Source organism: Plectropomus leopardus, chromosome 2, assembly GCF_026936395.1.
Source record: "Plectropomus leopardus strain MGB_pleo_1.0 chromosome 2, ASM2693639v1, whole genome shotgun sequence".
Classification (NCBI taxonomy): Eukaryota; Metazoa; Chordata; class Actinopteri; order Perciformes; family Serranidae; genus Plectropomus; species Plectropomus leopardus.
This window is the reverse complement of record NC_142177.1, coordinates 21,714,439-21,737,812: the sequence shown is the minus strand read 5'-3', so window position 1 is coordinate 21,737,812 and position 23,374 is coordinate 21,714,439. Positions and strand designations below refer to the sequence as shown.

Below are 23,374 nucleotides of genomic sequence, written 5' to 3'. Positions count from 1 at the left end.
GACAGAGAGAGAGAAAGAGAGTCAGCCATAAACAGAGAACTGACCGAGGCAACCACATGTCTTGGTTTAATTATCTTTTATGTGATGGAGGAAGAACAATTACTCTGTATTTTTGTCTGTGGCTCTCAGCCAAAAGCCCACTAATTTCTAGTAAAGATGTAAATGTTTAAAAACAAGTCAAATATAGTTTCTTTTCTTTTTTTTAAAAAAAAAAAAAGTCCTAACGATTTTCTATAACAGGTACTGTAATTTAAGCAAACACAAGTTTATTTTGCAGTGTTTTGGGACTATTTTCAGCTGCGGATGAATACATTTTTTGCACTTAAAGGGTATTCATGGCTCAAGGAAAGTGTTTGAAGTGTTCGTGCAATTGACTCAAAATAAACTACAGTGCCCACTGCTCACTTTCATCTTTATAAAAGGAACATAACCAGTGCAACAGGGTGACTCATTTATGTGCTTTTAATAGTTTTTACACAGCCATGGATGTCTATGGAACAGAGGGATAAGGGACATCAGGCTTTAACTCAGCACACAAAACATTTTAGTTGGATAAATTTATTGTTGGATTTTTCTTTTCATCAGAAATTTGCCAATTAGAAAAATATGGATCACAACCAGACATATCCATAAAATACAATTTCTGCAGCACAGGATGCTTCTGATTGTGTCTTATGCCTAATTTTCACTGCATGGTTCAGCGCCACTCAACTCACTTTTGGTACTAGGCCCTTTTCCACTGTACACAGTAACCCCCAGTGTAGGAGGAATTTGCAGGTGATCACCAAAGCAATGCCATGTGAAACTGCTGTGGTGTCGTCTTCAAGGCAACATATGCTGAATCTGTTAATCAGCAACCAAACCAAGAAATATCTGCACTTTGTCATTTGTACAGCAAAATGAACATAGTGTGTTTTGCCATTTTTTTAAAAAAATGTGGCCACTTGAAAATGGCTGGTTAACATGCTTGTGCTCTCTTGGTCCCTCTTAAAACACAGCCTGTTCTCTAATCATATTTTACTTGTACTTTTCACAGGATTTCTTTTGTCGTCTTTTTGCGAGTTAATGTCTTAGCCCTTAAATAAAAATAAAATATGTATATATTGCCTTTTACACATTTTTTTGGGTAAAATTCAATAAAATGGTAATCATAAAAAATTGTGGGGTTGCGCAGGCCGTCCTATGTCCCGCAAGTGACAATTCTCTCTAAACACTCTGCAGTTTTTTAATTCCACCTTCTACTATCTGCTCAGCTCGTTTTGAATCCCGTCCGAGCTGAAACCAAAAAAGCACCAGGTACTATCTGCACCTTCTGCAAATGAAAAACCAAAAAGAGCGAGGTGAGTTGAGTAGACCTGTGCTGCACCATGATGTGGAAATGAAGCATTAGTAAGAGGGTCTACCTGTGATACAAGTTGAAACTTCAATTGGTGAACTAACCAATAATGTTCTTTAGAAAGCAAATAGGAAACCTACAGATTTTTTTTTTAAAAATACACATCTCATCCCAGACTTAGGTGGCACAGAGTGAAGAAACACTGTTAAGAGAGGAAACAGACAAATGCAAACTTTTGTTCCACTTGTAATCCCTCAGATTATATTTAAAGCTTAAACTGTTGTTTTTAGAGACTTACAGTATGTTATCTACCAAGTAAATTAGAGCACCACATCACTCGACATCTCTTACTTTTACTAATTCATTGCTGTTACGCTACCAGCTAGATCAGACAAACCCACGCAGCAGCTAAGGGACAGTGAACAAAAGGTTGCATGAGACTTTTTTATTGCATTAAGTATTACTGACCTGAAGCTGTACTTTTTCCTAGGAGAAACCATGAAGCATGAGAGAGAAAGAGGGAGAGATAACAGACACAGCAGACACATCAAAACACAGCGTGGAGACACAGCAAGGCAAGCAGCACAGCACAGACAGATAGCAGAGGAGCCAAATATGCTGTGGGACTACACAGTGGGGTTACACCAGCTGCAGTGTTTTTTAAGTATCAAGTTCCACTTTACATTTCAGTGCATTTTATAGCATTTTTAATAATTCTACGACAGGACTGCAGCAATAAATCCCATGTAGGATACATAAATGATCACATCCCTGCATCATGTGGGATTTCTGGGTTCACTTTATACTCTTACTACTTTTCATTCAGTGTTTACATTTAAAATATTTAGTATACTGGAACAGTCTCATTGTATTAATGTTAATATTAATGTTAAAGGGGACCTATTATGTTTTTATTTATTTATCTTCTGTCATATTATATATAATGTCACAATGTTGGATGTTCCTATTAAGTGACTGTTGGTGACTGCAGACGGGATAAAGTGCTGCTATATACAGTCATTCCCCAGCCGCAAGCACATTGCTGCATATGGCTACATGCAAAGGAAACATAAACTTGGTTAATATTTCTGCTTGAACATGTGCACTTCTGTTTAGAAGCTTGAAGTGGTGATCTTTACTTGGAGAAAGTGCCAATGTTCTCCTTTACAGTAATTTTATGGCTGCAGTGATGGAACAGAGATGCCTATATGTGAAAACCCTATAATGCTGACCAATTAGAAAAGACTGGGCTTTTTTGGGAGGGCCCTTGGATGAAATTTTTAACTTTTGTTGCGGTTTGGCCTTTCCTTCACACAACAGTGATTTGGGGGCCTTAAAAACACAAACTTTTGAAACCAGGTTCCAGCGTGTAATCTTTTGAAAACACAACCCTTCCTCGTAAATTGGCGATGCGCGAGAACGTGACGTCATGGCCGCACTTTGTGCATGCACATGGTGTTCTTCTTTAATGTGTCATTACAAAGTAACACCACCAACTAGCCTGACATTGCATACCACAGCGTTTTCTGTTGTTTCTGCAGATCCGTGTACGTGGGGAACGATTTCACAAAGTTATCATATGAACACAGATGTTTAAAAAACAATGCAAAGCAAAGACTTTTATGTTTTTAATAGGGCCGTCCTTGTCTAAATGTGGCTTGAGACAGAGGGTTTAAATTAAAGCATGTAAACATGTTCTAGTAGACACCAAAAGTGCAATAATTAACCCTAATTGAGCATAATGTGTCCCCTTTAAGAATTAATTCATTATATTTTTCAGCCCAACTATGTAGTGCCAGACTATAGATAAAGAACAGCACAACAGACTTGTGAGAGAAATTTATGGAAAGAGCTCATAGGAAAGGAAAAACAAAAAAAAAAAAACAATGGGCCTCATTCACCAACTGTTCTTAAGACAGAATTTCATCTTAAAACCCACTTACGCCGTTTTTATGAAGATATTGACATTCACAAGTGTCTTCTTGTTTGGGATTTCTTCTTAGTTAAGAACAGAATCGATGGAGCGCTCGTTGCACATTTTGTGCGAACATATTGGTGAAAAGCAATTGGTTATTGCATTTTCTTCAATTCAAAAGTTGTATAACATTATAGAATTTAAACCACAATAACATTTTATCATGTATAATTTTTTTAAAAATATTTTAATATGATTTGTTATTAATGATTTCTGATTATTTTATGGCCTTTTAAAATAAAGTTCAATTTACATCAGTTATGTTAATGGAAACAATGACACCTAATAATTACTGATTGATCGCACTAGAAAATATCACTGGAGGTTCAGGCGGGCAGAACAAAAAATGAAAGTTCAACTTTATCTTCTTCAGTTTCTGTGTGTACACACAGCCTTGCAGTCTCATGCACTTTTATGAGGATTTGTGGGGTGTTTACTTTTGTGATCTTTACCGATGCTAACAAGGATCAACTGGCAGACACTTTCGACAACAAAAACAACGGGCTTCATCATTATAAGAAAACAGGTGCAAACAATGCTGACATTTAAGAACATGTCGTGAATCTGACAAAGCCTTTTCTTTGGATCTTTCTTACACATTTAAGAAAATCTTTGGAAGATATCGGTGAATGACACCCATTGTTATGATTTGTAGGAGTTTTTCTCTGGTTGCTTTTACTTGGAAACAGCAGCTTTTAAACCAACATTTCATTCTTCATTCTGAGACTGAAACCTACCTTCTGTCTAAGTCAAGCAAAAACACAGACAAACTTCAACATGTGCTGATATCCAGCAGGAAAACACATCTTTTAGGTGTTATGTGTGTAAAGTAAAAAGATGTGTGTTGTGATCTTGCTTTGTCACACTGTCTATAAAGTGTTTTAAAAGTGAGGAAGAGGACAGTTGCCCAAGAGGAACAGAATGCGTTAGTAAAATGCTGTTCTGCTCTTTTAGTCAACAGATGGAGGAGATCAGACTCGGCTGTCTGCATCGCTCCAAAGTTACCAGCTCCGACTGTGTTCATTCATTTACACATTATGCTCACGTGTGCGTCTACAAATCTGTTCATTTAGATTTTCTGCGAAGTTGTGGCATCGAGAGAGAGAGAGCGGCTGTTGATTCTTACGTGTTGTTGACAATCTGCAGCCTGTCGCCTTTCCTAAAGGTCAGATCAGATGCTGTCCGTGACTCATAGTCATACAGCGCCACAAATGTAGTGACACCTCCTGCAAAAAATAACACACACAGAAATACACATTTAGGGAACAGTGTAATTTAAGAAACTTCCTTTAAGATCTATTCACATTCACTTCCATAATCTAACTTCAATAATTCAGGTCTAACCCTTGACGATCATTTGCTCTCTCCACTGTAAAGCTATAAATCTTCAGTCTATTTTCTTCTGCTCCATATCTGTGTGAAACAATTTACCAAAGCTTAATGAGAAATATCGACGTTCAGACGACTTGTGGAAGATCATCCGTGAAGGACAAAGCCATCATACCAGCGGCTTTCTATATTCTGTGCAGCTTTCTTTTAATGAACCACAGATCTAAACCTGGGGACTCTCCAGCCAATCATCGATCGGCTCATTAGATGCACAGGAGGAGGCGGCCAGCAGATAAACCAGCAGCCCTCCACTCTGGATGGAGCAACATTAACCTAACCATCTGTCCGGTCTAGACACATTACAGCTTAATGTCAGCTAAAAATCTGGACAGGGCAGCTCAGATGGCTTCAAAGTCAAAGAGAAGGTTTTAAGTCTGTTTGTCAGCTCATGATGGGAAAATGGAAAATTTTCTGAGGAAATATGACTCACTGTGAGTCAGTTTTTATATATTTTTCTCTGAACTTTTCTGATCTCAATCTGAAAGCGCGTCAGGGCTGACTGGGCTGACTAGGCTGACTGGGCTGACTAACAGATAAGTCAAAGTTCTCATCAGATCTTATTAAATCTGTTCCCATTCTGCAGTTATGCTTAGATTAACAACTTGACACGAATATAAGTGTCAGGTTGTGTGAAGGCACAACCTGCCCCACTCTCCCCTGATTGGGTGGTATCTGTTTCTTCCTACTTTCCTGGAATTTCACTGGGGTGCAGTAAGTGCCGGCAACCTGTTATATGGTAATACCTTGATACCGCCCATGCCTGGCCAGCACTAGTTGCCTTCGTTGGTTGGGTTAGTTAGATTTAGCCATGAAGGTAGAAGAAGGTAGAAGGTAGATTTAATAATCATTTTTTCAATCAAGGTTAAAAAAACAAGTGGGATTGGTTATGGGTTAGGTAAGAATGTCAGGGTAAGCCTAAACCAGAGGCAGAGTAAGGCAAAGTAGGGCGGATTATATCTTTGCTATCCTAAGAAATGCAAATTCGCTGTCTGAACAACGGTGGTAACTTCATAAACGGTACTAAATGCTGACACAACAATGCTGACAGAGCTAACAGTGTTAACAAGGGGGGAACTGAAGGGTGGTCGCTACACATTCACAATGATGCTGCAATGCAGTATTTGCTTTATGAGTGCAGCACAAAGTAGTGTTAATGAGCTAGCCAGGGAAATACACACATGCACACCTGACCGGACCAGCTTACCACAGCAAACAACAGAGAAGCTCTGTTTCAACACACACAGAGGTAGCGTGACTTCAGTCTCTGCTCATGACGGCATTACTCTCTCTCTTTCTTTAAAGCAGATATTGATATTTTGGAAAATACAATGATTAAATTCCAATCAATATCACTCTCATATATGTCCTTCTGATAGGAAGCTGGAGTCAGGAAATCTTTAGCTCAGCTGAACAGAGTAAACAGGGAAACAACAAAAATCAGCCTACCAGCACCTCTGAAACTATCTAATCATACAGGAGGTTATGTGCAAGCTATTTCTTGGCATTTGTCATGATAAGATTGTTGCACCTGGACAAAAAATAATCTGGCATACAATTAAATTTTGTAAAAATCAACAAATAAAATCTAACATGCTGTTAGGTGGATTGTTGCCCTTGGAAAGAACTTTACACTAAGCTAAGCTAACCAGCTGCTGGCTGTAGCATGTCATATTCAACTTTTTTTTCATCTGCAAGAGTAACACTGTTGACATTAAAAATAATTTCTCTGACTACCTGAAACATACAAATTAAAGAATAAAATCTTGATCAGTACAATTTGTTATGTAAATGAACTTTTTTCCTGTACTGAGTAAACAGTCCCACATTGAACCCTTCAAAATATTTCCTACCTGACAAAGGTCCTCTCTGAGGCGAGGTGATGGTGCCTGTGTGGTCCACCCCTCCAAAGAGAGCCAGCTCAGGAGTGTTTGTCGGGGCGAGCTGGTGCTGCCCTTGATGCCCCCGCCTGCCTGTCCCGACCGCAGGGCTCCTATTGGGGGTTTGGGTCTGCTGGGCGGGGCCCAAGTGGTGGAAGTGCCCGCTGTCCGAGCCTGTGCCGATGGTGCCGTCCAGGCTCATGGAGCGCTGGCCCGGCTCCTTGGGCTTGCTCTTGCCTGCCCCCATGTGCAGACCTGGGAAGAGAGCCAATGATGAGTAAGAATGCAGCAATTTAAGTCCCAAGAGACTGAAAACAGGCCTCTTCCAGGCTGTCAACTCTATTTCTTGTAATATGCCATTAAATGATTAATACTATGCATCAATCATCAGACATTTTAATAATCGTTCCATTGATCAAACAATGGAATCAATTGTCATTTATTTCAAGGGAAAAAAACATTATTATTGGATTTCAGCTTCTCCAATGTGAGAACTTGCTGGTTTCATCTGTTTTATATCCTTGTAAACATAATAACGTTGGATTTTTGGACAGACAAAACAAGACAATTGAAGACGTCAACTAAACATGACTAAACATGTCATTGACTGATCATGAAAATACTTGACAGATTACACAATAATGAAAATAATAGCTGGTAATAGTTGCAGCCCTCACATTTCCTGTAAGGGCCAACATTTCAGGCTGATCTGGTGCAGCCAACAGAAATCTGAGCCAGGACTCCTCTTCTGTGCACTAGTAGTTTTAGCTAATCTCTATAAACAGATTTTAAAAAATAAATAGATAAAATAAAAGCTTATATAAAGCTGACTTGTTGTCAGACGATAGCCGATGATTTCAAGATTACATTTTTGGCCGATGCCTTCTGCCTCTCCATATGTCTGCATGCCATTCAAACATCACATGGTCAATACTACTCGGACTAAAAACAGAATAGAAACAGAGACCAGAACACTCCTGATATTAAAATCTTGATGCCAAATTTATGCTTTTTAAATCCCTTTTCAATTTAAAAAAGTGACATTTTTATTAAGCTTTGTATTTAATACCTTAAATTTCTTCAAATAAAATGTGGTTCTAGATTCTGAGAAAACTCCACTAACCTCTGGCACCCTGCTAGACTCAGATCTACTTTCATCCTGGCAGCAGTGACATGGCTAAGAGGAGGGCATGTTAATGTCAGTTTGCTTTTCATTTTCTTAATATTTAAATCAAGACATAGGTACATCCTGTTCAATGAGAAAACATGTTGCCAAATTGCACACAAAAAAAGCAACCTTAATTTTATTTAATTGGAAAACTGGAAATAAGCAGCTCTTCGTTTACATTGACACTGAATAAACATGACTGGAGATGAAAACTGAAAACAACTCCACTTCATTCAGAAACACGAACTGACCCTGTTTCAGTTTCTATTCATTCACCTTCCTCAAACAAAAAACCCTCTCAGCAGTGTGTGCTCTGAGCGTCACATTCATCTTTGCTCGCCACAGAGTATCCTTGGAGCTTTTCCAGGTTCAGTTAAAACCGTTTAGCATGCAAATACTCTGAGAACAGGGCACCTTGGAACTGCCAACACATTCATACATTCAAGGTCATTCCTATCTGTTGATTCAATCTGTTCTGAATCAATAAGCATCTACAAAGGAAAACAAACAAAGGAGCAGCGGGCTGCGATGAAACCGAGCACTAACTCTGGTGAGTTGACAAGGACAGAAACAGTTTCACCTCCTACAGGTAATTATGACCCCGCTTCTCTTCTCCACCCTGATGCAGAATACATCTATTATGGCCTGATAAATGCAACAAGAGTGCACTGTCATCATGAGCGCAGACAAAGACAAACATGCTCAGACAGTCAGGTGCACCCACAGAAAGTTGGAGTGCCGTGTTCACACACCAAGTCCACCCCTCAAGGCATTGCAGAGTGACTCACTGTGAGACCGGCTATTTCAGGCTGGCTGAAACAGAGACAGACATACACACATGAAACAGCCTTGTTCCTTTGTGAATAGAGGCACTCTCAGTTCCAGACAGAGTGTATGCGCTGTGTCTGTGAATGTGTATGTGTATGTGTGAGCAGCTGTTCCTTGGTCTCTGGGAAACGAGGCTCTATCGCGCAGTAACACCCACCCATAGTTGCATCTCACATCCTTTTTTCCAACACATGCATGTATGCGTGTGTTTCCAGCACAGTTGTGAGAGTCTGATAGACAGGACAGAGAGGGTTATTAACAGACAAGGAGGAAGGAACTGGCAGTGGCTGTAAAAAGAACGTGTAGGTGGCTGTTGTATGCTGCATGGACAGCTGAGGCTTAGTGGGTGTTTTTAAGTGTAATGTGTGAGCGTAACATAATTACACAGGTACGGGAAAACTCAAAGGTACGGAGGGATTTCACTGTGGAGCTGTGTGGGTGTGTAAGCTGCTGAGTGTGTGCACAAGCATGAGCAATTTCAAGCACACACGTACGGTCATGCAAGCTTTGATTCAACTCCTGCCAGGATGTAATCTGGCTCGCTGGGGGGTTAACGTATCCCATGGTGCAACACTGAGTCACACAGAGATAGGCCCATAGGCCTGCAGGAGAGATGGACAGGACTGTGTGAATTGTGTGGAGAATAAACCGTTCGGTTTTACCAACTCACTCGGGTATCAGTGATGGACTGCTGCTGCCTCAAACATCTACTGGCTCACTGAGGATCAGACACACTTAGATTCAAAAACTTAAGCAGAATGGGCAGACAGGACTGCGACTGATCACGGTCTATAATAATAATAATCAAGGCACTTATGCAACAGATATATATTTAGCGATTCATGTAGTCAATATATGCATACAAGCAGATACTTGAGGTGCTTGAATCCACGCAAAAAATTACTGAGCCAATGCCAAGACCGAAAAATAGTTGGTGATTCATATTTTAGGCTGGAATATGCCTTTAAATGGAAAGTTCACCCTAAAATAAAAAATACATATTTTCCCTCTTACATGTAATGCTTTTTATCAATCTAAATAGTTGTGGTGTGAGTTGCAAAGTTGGAGATATTGGCCGTAGAAATGTCTGCCTTTTCTTGAATATAATGGAGATGGCATTCAGCTTGTGGTGCTCAAAGCACCCAAAAAATGAAAAAGAAAATTTAAATAAACTTAACAGCAATGTTTTTGTCCAGAAATCATGACCCTGTTACTCAAGATAATCCACACTGTTGTGAGCAGTTTCATGAAATAACTATTTTCTTTCTACTTAAGAACACCCAGCAACTGTAATACGGTGCAGAAGGAAGCGTGCCTCTTCGTGTGCATGAGAGTCTCGTGCTGGTGACAGCAAAAATGTTAATATTAATGGCATCATTCTCGACTGAGCTGTATCGTTAACTAGCTCAGTGTTGTTAGGTGAGCTTGTAGTAAATGTACTTCCGTGCAGTGATTCGGTCTGTGGGTGCAGTTCGGTAGAAAGAATATAGTTCCTGCATGGACCTGCTCATAATAAGGTCTGTCGATTATTATAGTAACCAGGTCATGATTTCTGGAAAGAAAAATTGCTGCTGAGTTTTTCAAATGTATTTTTGAGCATCACATGTTAGGTGCCATGTAGTTGTATATCAAAGAGATGACAGCCATCTCTACAGCCGAAATCTCACTCTGCAACTCACACCAAAACAATCTAGATGATAAACAGCACTACAGGTAAAAGGGAAATTATGTATTTTTGATTTCAGGGTGAACTCTCCCCTTAAGTCTCCATTTTTAACTACTTCACAGGCTTGTGTTCTATACATCTCTTACAATATGCAAAAACATGATATCCTATTGAATGTCAAAATTCTTCAGCTCTCTGAACAGAAGAGAGGCCTTCTGGGAGGGTTTCTCAAGCTCTGGTTAGAGATTTCAGCCCTCCTGACTCCTCTCTTTAATGGCCAAAAGCTCGAGCACCTGAACAACAGCACAGCCCACAGAAGCACAGTGATTTAGTAGTGGATTAAAAGGCAAAGATGATACAGCAAAACATCAGATCTAACAATAGGGTTTCAACAGTAACTTCTTCCAGACTGATCATTATGTCTGTTGATGTAGTTTTCTGATTAAAAAAACAGTGATGTGCTGATGTGATACAAGAAGGTCAGAGAAAGTTGGAAAATGACACTAAATGAGCTGAGGGGGATTCAATATCCCAACTGATGGTAGGTCTAAAAGTTCGGATATGCAGTGAGTGCTACGTACAATTATTAAACACTTAAACAATTGCATGTACTGCAGTATGCACTGAATACTGTGTAAGATCTGACTTTCAATTAGGAAAACAGACTGAGCAGACACTGATAAGCAGAGGTAATAATGATGACACTGTGAATACATCCCAATACAGTGATGGCAGAGACCATGTCCTGAGAGAGTCACTTTCCCCTGGTTCTCTGCACGCTTCAGGACGCTGCAAACACCAGAGGACCCTTGAAAGCCTCAGAGCCTGTGTATGTAAACAACAGAGCTAGCACCGTGGCCGAGCTTCACGCCTTTTCCTAATATGGTGTCGAGAGTTTCTTAATATCAAGAAGTGCCAACATGTGGCTACTTCCAGCATTGTGATACAAAATGAAGGACCAAAGAGGATGCAGTGAGGGGGACAAAAGTCTACTGGACAAATAAAAGTACCAACAAGTTTAAATTAAGATTCTTCCACAGAGAGATGGGGAAAAAATTAAGGAATGGAAGATGAGAGAGATTTCAATCCCTTGTGAGCTTTTTCCATTCAACAGGAGCATGGAGGAATGTGGGAGAACCAGACGGCACCGCACTGCTGCGACTGCCAGAGACAGCACCAAGGACAGACACCTGAGCAATGGGAGGGCGGGATGAGAGGAAGCAAGCAGGGACACGGGGGTGGAGAGGGGGATGCAAATCAAAATCTGTTCTTAATTTGCTTTTAATTTAAAGCACTATGAGCTGCATTGATGTGCTATAAAAATAAGCTATGCAACATGTGGTTTAATAATGTCGGAACAGCTACAATAATGCACAGACATGCTGAGTGTGTGAATAAAGTTGTGCTAATTTGTGTTGTGGGAAAGAAGATTTGAGGGATTAGATATGAATCGTGGCAAACAAAAGCTTTGTTCAAAGGCAAAAGCTCTCTTAGAGGTATATACCCAAAAATCTTGATTGAGTTCCAGAGAACTTCAACTTCTGCAGTATATTTATCACTTACCTTTGTCTGTCTCAGTCTCACTGTTGATCAAAATCTATGTAACCGTCTCTGTACATGGACTGAATAACGTGGGGAAATTCAATAAAGTAAGGGAAGAGAGTACAGATGCCTTGAAGGAATTTATTTTAAAAAAGCAGACATGTCCAATCACCTCTCAGATACCGAAACTGCATCAGGTCGACACAAGCCAGTGTTTTCATTATGTTTCATTTGTGCACATGCTCCAATCTTTCAAGTCTGTCATATATTATGAAACCTGTTTGGTTGCTGTAACCCTTCCTCCTGTCCTTACAAGTCGGTGAGATATTCCTGCTTAAGGCCGGACACTTAAAACAACATCAAACCTAGTGACGAAGGTCAATCGCTGCCTCATGTCGCCTGTGTCGCGGTCAAGAAATTAAAACCTGAACACTATGCTAAGACTAAAGCCAGCAAGCATGTTTGTTCTGGGCCTGCGTGAGAGAAAATAACTCTCCATACAAGCAGGCTGTGGTAGTCTGTTTTTGACATTAAAAAATTGACATTACGTGACCGACATGACGGATTTAAGACGCTAGTTAGTCAGTTAGCACATTAAAAACACAATCTAATGTTAAAAGAAAAAGGAAATTTACCATGCGCTAGCAAACGGTGACACAATTACAATCTTTTTCTCCCAAAGACCTCAATGGCTTAAAAAAATAATCTTACCTAATATAACAAGTCCGTTTTGATCAAACACCCCTTTGACTTACGCAGTTCGTTTGCTTTAATCCCGCACTTTAATTTCTCCTCTCATGCACTGAGCAGAGCTGAGCTGTCGATTAGAGAAATTTCATTCACCAATAAGCTCCACAGTCTCCAATGTCCAATCAACATCCTGAACCGGCCGACACGAGCAGACATGGACAAACTAGTGTCAACAGTGCAGGACACAACACAAAAACTAGCACTCATCTATGGCCTGACACTGACCAACGGCTAACCATCAGTTTGATGTGTCAGAGCCCTAAAAAAACAAAGTTTTGTGTTTTTCAACCTGGATTAACTAATGTTTACAAACTACTTTTTAAACTGCATTGGCACAGGAGACACAGGCTGCAATGTAGTGATGTGTGACATTTGTGGCTTTGTATGAAGCTTCTCAACAACTATCGGATGGATTTTCATACAATATTGTACAGATAATTATGGTGCCCTCAAGTGGATTTTAATAACTTTGGTAATCCACTGACTTTTCAACCAATGAACCAAATCAAAATTTGGTTGTAGACTCGTAGTCCCTCTTTTCTATACTGTCCCTCCGCCATAGCTCAACAAGGAGCCATTGTTCGGGGACACAATGAGGTATTGACTGTAACTTTGGAGGACACTGACTTCATTAGACTAACTCGAACTACTGAAGCCCCAGATCCTAGACTAAAGAATGCACTTTGCACAGAATGAAGACTGTAGATTTAGACTCTTGCTTTGGAGCTGCGTCAGGAAGGGACCTCTTCAGGGACAGGAGTGACACAGGTTAGGTTAACCCTTTGAAACCTGAATAGACTTTTCTGTGCTGCTTTCGGACACCTTTCACAAGTATTAAAACCTCTGAACCTTGAGCACATAGGTGTGATTTCTTTAAAAACATGAAGGAAAGGTCAATGAGCAATTTGGTGAGAAATGTTCCAAAAATTGCAAGAAATTAATGAATTTGTTTATGAAAAAATTTTTGTCTTGTTTTTTTTTTTTCCTTACTAATTATCAGATAGTTTTATTGTACTTTTTAATAATTTCCTGCTAATTTTTGGGTCATTTCTTCTTTCTCTGCTCATTGCCTTCCTCCCGGGTTTAAGAAAGAAATCAAGCAAATTTGCTGAGGTTTCAAGGAGTTAACAGGAAGAGAGTAAGCATGTGAGTGTTGTATTAAAAAAACAAAAAAAAATATGAACCTATCCTTTAAATTCTTGATGATCCAAAGTCAGCATTGTGCGCCTTTACTTCAGGCCTCCCAATTACCTGCACATTGGAGTCTTATGGGGAAAAAAGTCAAGTTGCTGGTTTCTAATTTTATCTGGACATTACCCTGAAAGTTCCCTACTATAAATGCAGCAATTTGTTAGATAATGTTTCAAAGTGCTGCATTTAAGCCCAACTTCCATTTGATTTTGCACAGGTTCCAACTGCACGTCGAGTTGAACTCTCCCTCACATTTCCCCTGTCTAATCAGCATTTGTAATCCTCCATCTGAAGCTGAGCACACAAGCTGTACATTTCTGGTCAGGCACATAAGCACATTTGGCCATGACAAACCTCACTGAGTCACAACAGACGGTAACAGTTGCCACTGTGCTGCAGAGAGTGAAGGAGCTCGAGCCAATGTTTCAGTCGAATGGGAAAATTACAGTTTGCCCTGGGGAGGAGCAGCGAGGGAGGGGGGAGACGATGATGGTTCCTCAAGATCAAAACAAGAGGAAATGTGCACATTAGCATCACTGTCCAACCCTGCTATATGATAACATGAAACTACGCAGTCCACATATATAATACACAGATTATCTATATATAGCCTGCGTTAGAGAGAGCAGGCAGTTGCTTTAAAGAGGGCCAACGAAAAGACAATGCAGTCATGTAACTATCAAGTCTTGTCCCATTTCAGTACTGTGGATGCCTCGATCAGATATTCTCTGTTATCTTTTCCCCAAATTCTTTTGCTGACCCCACTCACATTGCCAAGTCTGAGCCTGTGTCCAGCTGTCCCATCTCAGTGACAAAAACTGAGAGGCAAAAAGAAAAAGGAAGAGGAGGAGGAGAGGGGAATTTTGGCTCTCAGCTGATAAAACCTACTTCCGTTTTCTGTACATTTTAACTGGAGGCTCATGCTGCAAGTGGAATAGCTGCTGTAACATGCCTGTCTCTGTAAAGGAGGGCAAAGGGTGGGAAAGAGGACATGAATGCTATTTCATTACAGAGTGGCCACACTCTTAGTAAATTATTAACTCTACAAATTCATATGACTTTTATTAATGACAGCCTCGAGTAATTTACAGACAGCATCTCTTATTTCTGTGATTAACAGAACGTTTAAATAAACTCAGGCTCCTACTGTACCTGCAGGCCAATGACACTCAACTTGTGGGTGCCTAGTGACAGCCAACCTTTTCTAATTCACAATGAAAACAAACTCATTCACACTGGAGAATTTTTTTTTTTTTTTTTTTTTGCATTTTATATTGTGAGTAAGGTGCCAGCATGCTTTTTTTTTTTTTTTAAAAAAAGGCATTACAATAGAGCTTGTTTCTTACAGGGTTGGTACAGACTAGGGCAAGTCAAATTCAAGGACTTTTACCGAGCACTCATTTTTATTTTAAAAAAATATTTTTTTGTCTCCACAACCATCTGTTGTAAGAGAATTGAGAAACACATGCTACCAGGGCCTAAAATTAAGTTATTATTAATAACTGGTTAAATTATTCATGAATGCGACTGGCAAATAACAAAAAAAGTTTAAAACCATTATCAATTACATTTAATAAAATAATGCAATATTCACTTCTCCTCTCAATTATATTCAAGTACTTTTTCAAGGACCAAGTTTAAAAATGTCTGATTTTCAAGGTATTCCAGGTCAAGTAGCCCTTTTAATTTAAAAAAGTGCCAAGGGATGATCCCTCAGACCCCCAGACAAAGGTCCAGGCTATTTTTTTAATTAATCATGATTAATGTTTATGTACTAACTGGCCCCTGGTCTCCTGTCACTGTGTAAAAGTGGCCCTCCGAAAGGAAGCTGAGTATTTCCTGATATGTAGGTTATATATTCTTTTAATGGGGCGACAGTACCAGGAACATGAAAGCCTGTTTGACACTTAAAGCCAACAAAAGCTGCAACATTCAAGCAATTAATCAAGTAGTCAATTAAAAGAAGAATAATCAATTACATTTTTGATAAATGATTAAATCACTTAAGGTTTTTTAAGGAGAAATTGCTCAAAATCCAGCTCCTCAATTAGCAACATTTTCTAGTTTTCTTTGTCTTCTATGACAATAACTGGAATATCTTTGTTTTGAACTGCACAGACAAAACAATTCAAAGCGTATGAAGATGTAGCCTTGGGCCTTTTGGAACGTTTTTCAATATCTGCTGATGTTTATGGACCAAACACTTATTTGAAAACTCTAAGTAGATTCATCAATAATTAAAATAATCTTTAGTCACAGACCATTATCAATCTCTTACTGCTCTCTGAAAGGCAACATTATGAATTATGACCCCTTGTGTGCACTCTCTCAGCTTGTAAAAAAAAAACCTTTGAAATAAAGTCAAACAACAATTTAACTATTTTAAATGTTATTTTTCATGCTATGTACCTTTGTGTTTGTCAGATGAGGCTAGTATATTACAGCACCACCTCAGGCTGCCCAGTGTTAAAATCCCAGTGTTGAGATTTCCCATGATTCACGTGTCGTTTTTGCAAACCTGATTCAACTGCTTTATGGAAATTAGCTGGAACATATCCAAATCCCAAAACCGACTGTAAATAGATTAGCCACATAATTAAAATTCTATTTCCACGGGATTAAACACCAGTTGTCAGCAAAGCTGCTTTCAAAGAAACAAGGGGTGGGGTAGTAGCTGCCTACAGGAGTAGCAGCTGTCAAGATGATAACGTCTTTGCTATGGGAGGGAATTAGAACAAAAAAAAAAATCCAAAAACATAAACAGTTCGTGTTTGCCAAACTGATCCACATTAACGCACGTAAACAGGGATTTGTGAATGGGAACAGGGATACAAGGCGACAATGCTGCTGTGACAGGCTCGCATACAGCGCATATGCGGCCTGATGAATCAAAACAGGTGCTGTTACAGCTCCATTTTGAATTTCGATGGATTGTTGGCTCTTATTTTCCGTGCGCAATCGATTTACTGCGTTTTCATTAAGCATTTTGTGGTCGCGAGGAGGTCCGAAATATGACATTAGCACATACGGTGCGTATTTTGTACGGGGGTGTAGTAAATCGTCAACAATGGAGCCCTGGCACAAACTGAGTGGCACTGACCAAATGTGCAAGCAGCACTGACTGAATGGCCTGTGCAACAATGAAATACAAGTCAGTGTGAGAGAGGGGTATCACACGATGTGTGTAAAACATCAGTACGGGAGCGCACGCAGCAACAAACCAGAAACCATGGGTGCAATTTCGAAATAAATGTAAATTTCTATCAAGCTTTAATTAACTCACCTTTGTCGCGTCTGGAGATTCAGCCCAAAAATCAGAGACGCGCAGCGAGGAACCGTGTTAAATCCTTATGGCTGTCCTCATTAGAGAAATAATGGAAGCGGATGGCCAGTAGCTGTAGAGACCTCGGGCCAGCCACGAATCCCATTTAGCGAATATCGGCAGAATCGCGGAAAGGGGAGGTCATGTCGGGGACTGGCTTCGGGAGCAGAGGGCACAGCTGCCGGGGCGGCTGCGGTGGGCCGGACAAACACACACCGACCCTTCGGTGAAGCAGCCTGTTCAGCTGGGGAGAGTCGACGGCGCGCTAAATTCATGCGAGGAGGCAGGAGTGGTGTGGTGTGGAGGAGACATGCCTCGTAAGGGGGGAAGGCACGGGATTGTGCATCACTGACGAAACACGAGAGCGCAAATATGATGAGCCTGGATTTTACGCTTTGTACGCAGCAGGCGGCGGAGGCACGGAGATTCACGTTGTGTTGCGTAACTCGACGCTGTGTGATAGTTGAATTCAGCGAGGCGTTGGCAGGCACGACATGACAACACCCCCGATTAGCTTTTCTAAAAATCAACGAGTCACGACCCGGAGTCGCTTTTTTGATATTAAAAGTAATTACAACAACACGCAAAAATACTTAAATTTTAAATTTTAGTTTTGATAACATTTTAAATATCTTTGTTGCCTATTGTGTTGGTTTAATGTTTATTATTTATTATCGTCTGTGTAGTAAGTCATTTTTCTTCTTTCTTTTAGTGCTCTCATGTATACCTGTGTTGTTGTTAGTCGGACTATTTTGTAAATATATTTTGTTAAATAAAGCTGGAAAAAAAACGTATTATAGGGAAGTCATCGGTGAGGATCGGAACTACGTGCTGGAAACAACAGGAACTAAACTTTATTCATTTAGTGCTTTAACTTAATTAAAATAGCCAAGCTAGCAACATTTGTTGAGGAAACACTCAGTGTTACTTAATATTACTTAAATGAAATGCCTGATTAGATTTAGATGTGACTGAATGTGAAGTTATTCAACAAAAGTGACCAGTTGCTACAAATTCTTTAAATACAAATCATTTTTTGTGAAGTCTTTTTAAAACCTATGTTGCTATGTTAGAGGGCATAGACATATATAATATGTATATATGTCTATAGTTAGAGGGTTCCCACGGATCCGTACAAAGTCTTAAATGTCACTGAATTCGTTAATTTAAAAAATAAGACCTTATTTTGATTTAAAATCTTTAAAAAGGTCCAAAAATGCCCAAACATGGGAAGTCGAATTTTATTTTATTGTACTGAGGGCTGGGTATTGTCGAGAACATCGCAATTCAATTCAATTTCGATTCTTTGGGTCACGATTCGCTTCCATTCAATATCGATCAGTTGTGTCGTTATCGATTCAGTTAGGTGTGTTGATGTCAGAAATACCCAGATAATTCATTAAAATACCTTCTGATATGTGTTCAATAAAGTGTTCATTATCTGTATTGATTTAGAACAAACTGACACCAAACTTATTTTACCATTAGCCTACATTTTTATTTATTAAACAAATTTTAAAATAAAATTAATTTAAAGTACAGAAAAGTGCACATTTTTGCCTGAGCCGAACCTAAAAAAAGTAATAAACATTTATGCAGGATTTATCTACCTGGATCCACAGCTTTAGCGTTAGCAACAGGCTGCAAAACATCTGCATGTTGTCGGCTCAAAGGTTACGTAGGTTCGTCTTATTGTTGCGGTGTTTTAACACTGACTCACGAGGCTCACACTCGACGTAACTACTATCGACTTTGTGTATCCAAACGTCGGCTTTTAATGTTGTCGCCGATGATTTTAACACACTGCTACCTCGCACCACTGTCGCCATTTTAATAACTAAACAACAGCCGGTGTTTGGGGGTCAAGCGGGACCTCTGAACACCGTCAGTCACTCTGCAGCGGCACTCACACTGCCCCCACAGGAGCGATGCGTCATCACAACAGAAATAATCGATTTCGGGATTTTATGAATCGATATTGAATTGACAAAAAACATATTGCAATGCACTGATGAATCGATTTTTTTACCCAGCCCTATTTATTATTATTATTATTATTATTATTATTATTATTATTTTGGACATTGCATTGTAAAATATCAAAAGTAACATTTTGTTTATTTAATATTTGCCAAATCCATCTTCTTAAGCTCACCATGATGGGAATTAAGAGATCTAACTTTTTCACTGGACCAACAACATTATGCTTTATGTAACAGTAAACATTTGGGCAAAATTATCCTCCACCCTACTAAGTAAAAAATGTTGATTCATATTATTTTTCCCCCTTAATTTTGGTTATAAAATTGGTCCTAAATTTAATCCTGAATGACAGCATTAAAAGAAGCAGTAAGTATTAAATTTAACGTGTCTTACACTGTACAAACCCTGATTTGAAAGTTTAAAAAAATATATGGCAAATATAACTTTTTCAGTAATGATTCCTTAACTTTGATTTTTAAATTAAATATGAGCTTTTTATTTAATATAATCGTCCTTCATCCCTAGTCTTTTAATTTTAGATTCAGTAGCCCCTGCCAGTATCATCAATGGTGTCTGAGTGTTATGTGAAGGTTAACAAAAGACTGTAGCTTTATAAGAAGTTATGATGTATTCGACCATATAAAATGAGTAACTGTAAGACAGGACATGACCTCATGATGACTCATTCAAACCAAACTGACATTTAGCAATGAATATAAACAGTCAAGGTGAATGACTACCTAATGTATTTATTGGTCTGTTGAAATCCGAATCCAATTCAATTGTATTCAATTATAAAAGAAAACAAATGTTAAACAAACAAAACAATATATTCAACAAAGCATGTGGCTGCATAAATTACAGCACACATCATCACAATACTGTGTTGAATGTGAAGGACACACAGCCCAAGGTCATTCCAAAGTGTCTCAAATTAAATGCACATCATTTTTTATTTTAACATAAGTACCTATGCCAACGATGACTCACTGATGACTACACACCCGCATTCACACAAACCGATAACACACAAAGCAGTATCTATCGCTTCTTTTTGCTCTCTTTCTTTGGTTTCTGTCGAATCTGAGGCGCCAGTCCTTTGGGTTTCTTCATCTGTTCAGCAGCCTTGCCATCAGTGGACTCAGACTCCTCCTGTAGAGCAAACACAGGACGCACTAAATACCCTGTAATTTCAACACAAATCCTCTGAGTCATTTTAAATATGGTGTAAAAAGACATGACTGCTATGCACAGTTAGATAACTGTTCTTAAAATATATCTGGATGATGCTTTTGCTGTCTGACACTTGCACAAAAAGTATGTGCTATGATATTATTTTAGTAAATCAATACAATATGCTGTGCATAGATGGGTAGTAATTAGTGATAACATATAATACACATTTTGGCAATGTGGTTTTTATCTCTCTAGATAGCTCAGACTCTGTAAATCTCAATTTAACAAACAGTTGAATGAAACTGCCAAAGTTTGTGGAGCACATGCCCCAAACAAAAGAAATTCAGATATGTTTCAACAGATTGACAGCATTGACAGATTGCAGATTGACAGCAGGCTGCTGTAAAGAATGAAATGGCGACATACTGTGGAGAGTAATCAGAGCATCTGATGATAGTGTCTGAAAATAGAATAATTAGACAGTGGATTTAATTGCTCTTGTCTATAAATAATCTCTCCTGACAGTCGTTAGTATAGAGATTGTTTGAGTAGCCCTTGGTGGCTCTGTCTTCGTGGACATTCAAAAATAAGATATTCTGCACTGCACTTTCTAAAAGATGTCTGGTTTCTCTGTTTTTCAGAGAGACTGAGTAGTATCATTCTGCAAGATTTCTTTTGCACAATTGTTATAAAAAATATAGACATTAAAAGTATGATATGTAGCAAGTATGCAAAAAGTATTGACAACAAAAATGGAAGTCAATCCCCACTTTGTCCCCTTGACTTTTTGCCTCGCTGCAATTTTCCAACACTGTGTTTTTGATATTCGTAGCTTCCTTTTGGATGCACAGTGCGTATAGTCTGGCACCTGCCCCTCTGCAGATAAATACACTACCACACATTTCTATTTGGTCAGAAGTGATGATTACGAGGGATTATTTTTTTTATGATTCTATACATTGTTTTTTAAAGGATAATTCTGCATAGTGTACCTTTAATTAAACCGTTTTCCTAGTGATACTATAAGTAGCTGGGCCAGACTGCACACTGTTTTTGATTGTGCTATTTTGATATCAGATGTACCCACCATAGAGAGCATTGCATTGCACGACTGAGGTGAAAATCATTACTGAACAGAGTTCAAGTCAAAAGCTCAAGCTTTATTGTTGACAATCACTAAGCCATGTTGTATATTGATAAATTGCATTATATTAAGTCATAAATACAGTTAAGATAAGACACAAATAATTTGCACTGACTGAGCACTAGTGGTTCAATCAGAGAACTTGGCTGTATGGTGTTATTGCATGGTCTCAATAACTCTCACCTCTGCTTGAGCCAAATATATTTCACTCCTAGTTGGAGTGATACCAAAAAGTCTATCTTAGGTCAGTGACCTAAGACACAAGTGTGCTATTCCTAAACTTTGAACAGTTCAGTAGTTAAAACTTTAGCATTTTGTGAAAATGACCTGTGTAATTTTGTACTATTTATCATTTGTTGAGAATATATATATATATATTATATATTAATTATAAATAAATAAAATATTATAATACTGAGCTTCATACAAAAAATATTTTTACTGTTACACTGAGTCACAATCAACTCAAACTCGTGTTGCCATACTGAGAAAATTTCCTCACAATAGCATAAGTAAAAATTTTGAAATCTGCGAGTGGGATTGTTCCTTGAGTACAGCCAAGCCATTTATTTGAGCAAATGACTAAAAACAGCCTGGTTTCATACTTTATCTACATTCAACGATTGAAATACAAAAACAAGGCGATTCAGTTTGATCAACAGGCTAAAAAAATGAAGTGGATTACTAATACAACTTACTTGTAAATCCCTATTTCTTTCCATTATATCTTGTTAATACAAAGGGACAACCCATTAACAAAATACATGTAAACAAAAAAAGGATTGAAAACGTTAGACAGGGATACTGTGATATTTGATCACTGTCTGTGTTGAAATGTTTTCCTACTGATTGGTGTTTCCTCTCACTTTTAGCCCAAATGTATCCCTGATTCCTATGGCATCCGATCATTATCTAACTATCTCGCCCCAAATGCAGAGGGCAGCAGCATGGGAGACACTCTTCTATGAAGACGGACGCACTATTTGAGGGGGGGTGGTCATAACACAACATATGACACCAGCTCCTCTCCTTCTCTCGTTGTCAACCCACCTGTTCATGTCCCTTGGACGTGGGGAAGATGATAGCCAGGATGCAGATGAGCTGGAAGATAGCACCCAGAAACAGCCCATAGCGCAGCAGGCTCTCTAGAAAGGTGGGCTCGGGGACCTCTGGAGGGGACAGGTCCAGGTCTGCAGACATGCTGCTGCTGGTTGAAAACAGGGAACAGGACCACAGTTCACAGGAAGAGAAATAAATATGTCGTCGATCCCGGAAAGTGGTGTATGTGAGGTCTCATGGGGTCCCACAGAAAATCAAGAGAGAACATGTCTTATACAATGTAAACAATGAACTTGCAACATCATACAAGCGTGGAAATGTAATGTAGACGACGTATTGTTCTCTCATATAGTGTTGTTGATCATATAAAACTTTCACCGGTCATTTTTTGTTGTGGTAGACCCAGCTAGTCCACATTTACAACCCAGCTACGGATCATTTCCAGCGTAGCACAGCAGTGTGGCTAGCTTTGAGCTAACGCTGAGCACGAGTACAGTATATGTGTGGCAGAAGCTTACCAGTAACGATAATATTTCACTCTTTTTTGTCGTTACGGAGATGTTTACGTAGAAGTCAGGACCAAAAGTAGGAATATTAGTAAAGCTGTAAAACACTTTCAACGAAAAAATGCTGTTAAACGTACAAAAGGAGGAAAAAAAAACATCCGCTCATCGGAAGTGACGTCCCAAATCTGAGCTCCACTTCCGACCCGGTGAATGTTATGAAAATGTCGCCCTCTGGCGTTTTAGACTTTTTTTGTTTTTGTTAGACAAAAAAAAACAATACCCTTTCAATCTGACTACTGGGAGATGAAATTATTTCATAGATAAAATTGATTTTAAATTAAAAATATAATAATGATAATGATAACATTTTCATTGTATTATTTCATGGCTGTAGCTAGCAGACTAACCTGGTCTCTCGTGGTAAAATTAAATAAAGTAGGCTGTATTTACTCAATTATATGT

The 23,374-nt window shown here is 39.0% G+C and overlaps 2 protein-coding genes across 4 annotated transcripts in view; both read right to left on the bottom strand.

Annotated features, from left to right (window-relative positions):
• LOC121956703 (proto-oncogene tyrosine-protein kinase Src-like) overlaps positions 1–17,496 on the bottom strand; it is a 28,827-nt gene extending 11,331 nt beyond the window's left edge. Inside the window, exons 1-4 of one of the 2 annotated variants that reach the window (XM_042505070.2) lie at positions 17,006–17,496; positions 6,551–6,832; positions 4,438–4,537; positions 1,805–1,822 (exon numbers count right to left, since the gene is read on the bottom strand). In XM_042505070.2, the coding sequence (XP_042361004.1) occupies positions 1,805–1,822; positions 4,438–4,537; positions 6,551–6,824 (392 nt within the window). In that variant the 5' untranslated portion in view covers positions 6,825–6,832; positions 17,006–17,496. The remainder of the gene's footprint in view (positions 1–1,804; positions 1,823–4,437; positions 4,538–6,550; positions 6,833–17,005) is intronic. The other variant, XM_042505079.2, reaches the window with a different exon arrangement.
• A 2,260-nt stretch (positions 17,497–19,756) lies between these two features.
• Positions 19,757–23,110, bottom strand: manbal (mannosidase beta like). Of its 2 annotated transcripts, none has more exons than XM_042499038.2 (3): positions 22,925–23,110; positions 22,398–22,554; positions 19,757–20,179 (listed from the first exon to the last, which is right to left on the bottom strand). In XM_042499038.2, the coding sequence occupies exons 2-3, from the start codon at positions 22,545–22,547 to the stop codon at positions 20,069–20,071; spliced, it is 261 nt and encodes an 86-aa protein (XP_042354972.1). In that variant the 5' UTR covers positions 22,548–22,554; positions 22,925–23,110; the 3' UTR covers positions 19,757–20,068. The 2 variants fall into 2 exon arrangements, with proteins under 2 accessions (XP_042354972.1, XP_042354980.1); XM_042499046.2 differs by having other exon boundaries at positions 22,398–22,551.
• Between the last annotated feature and the right edge of the window lie 264 nt (positions 23,111–23,374).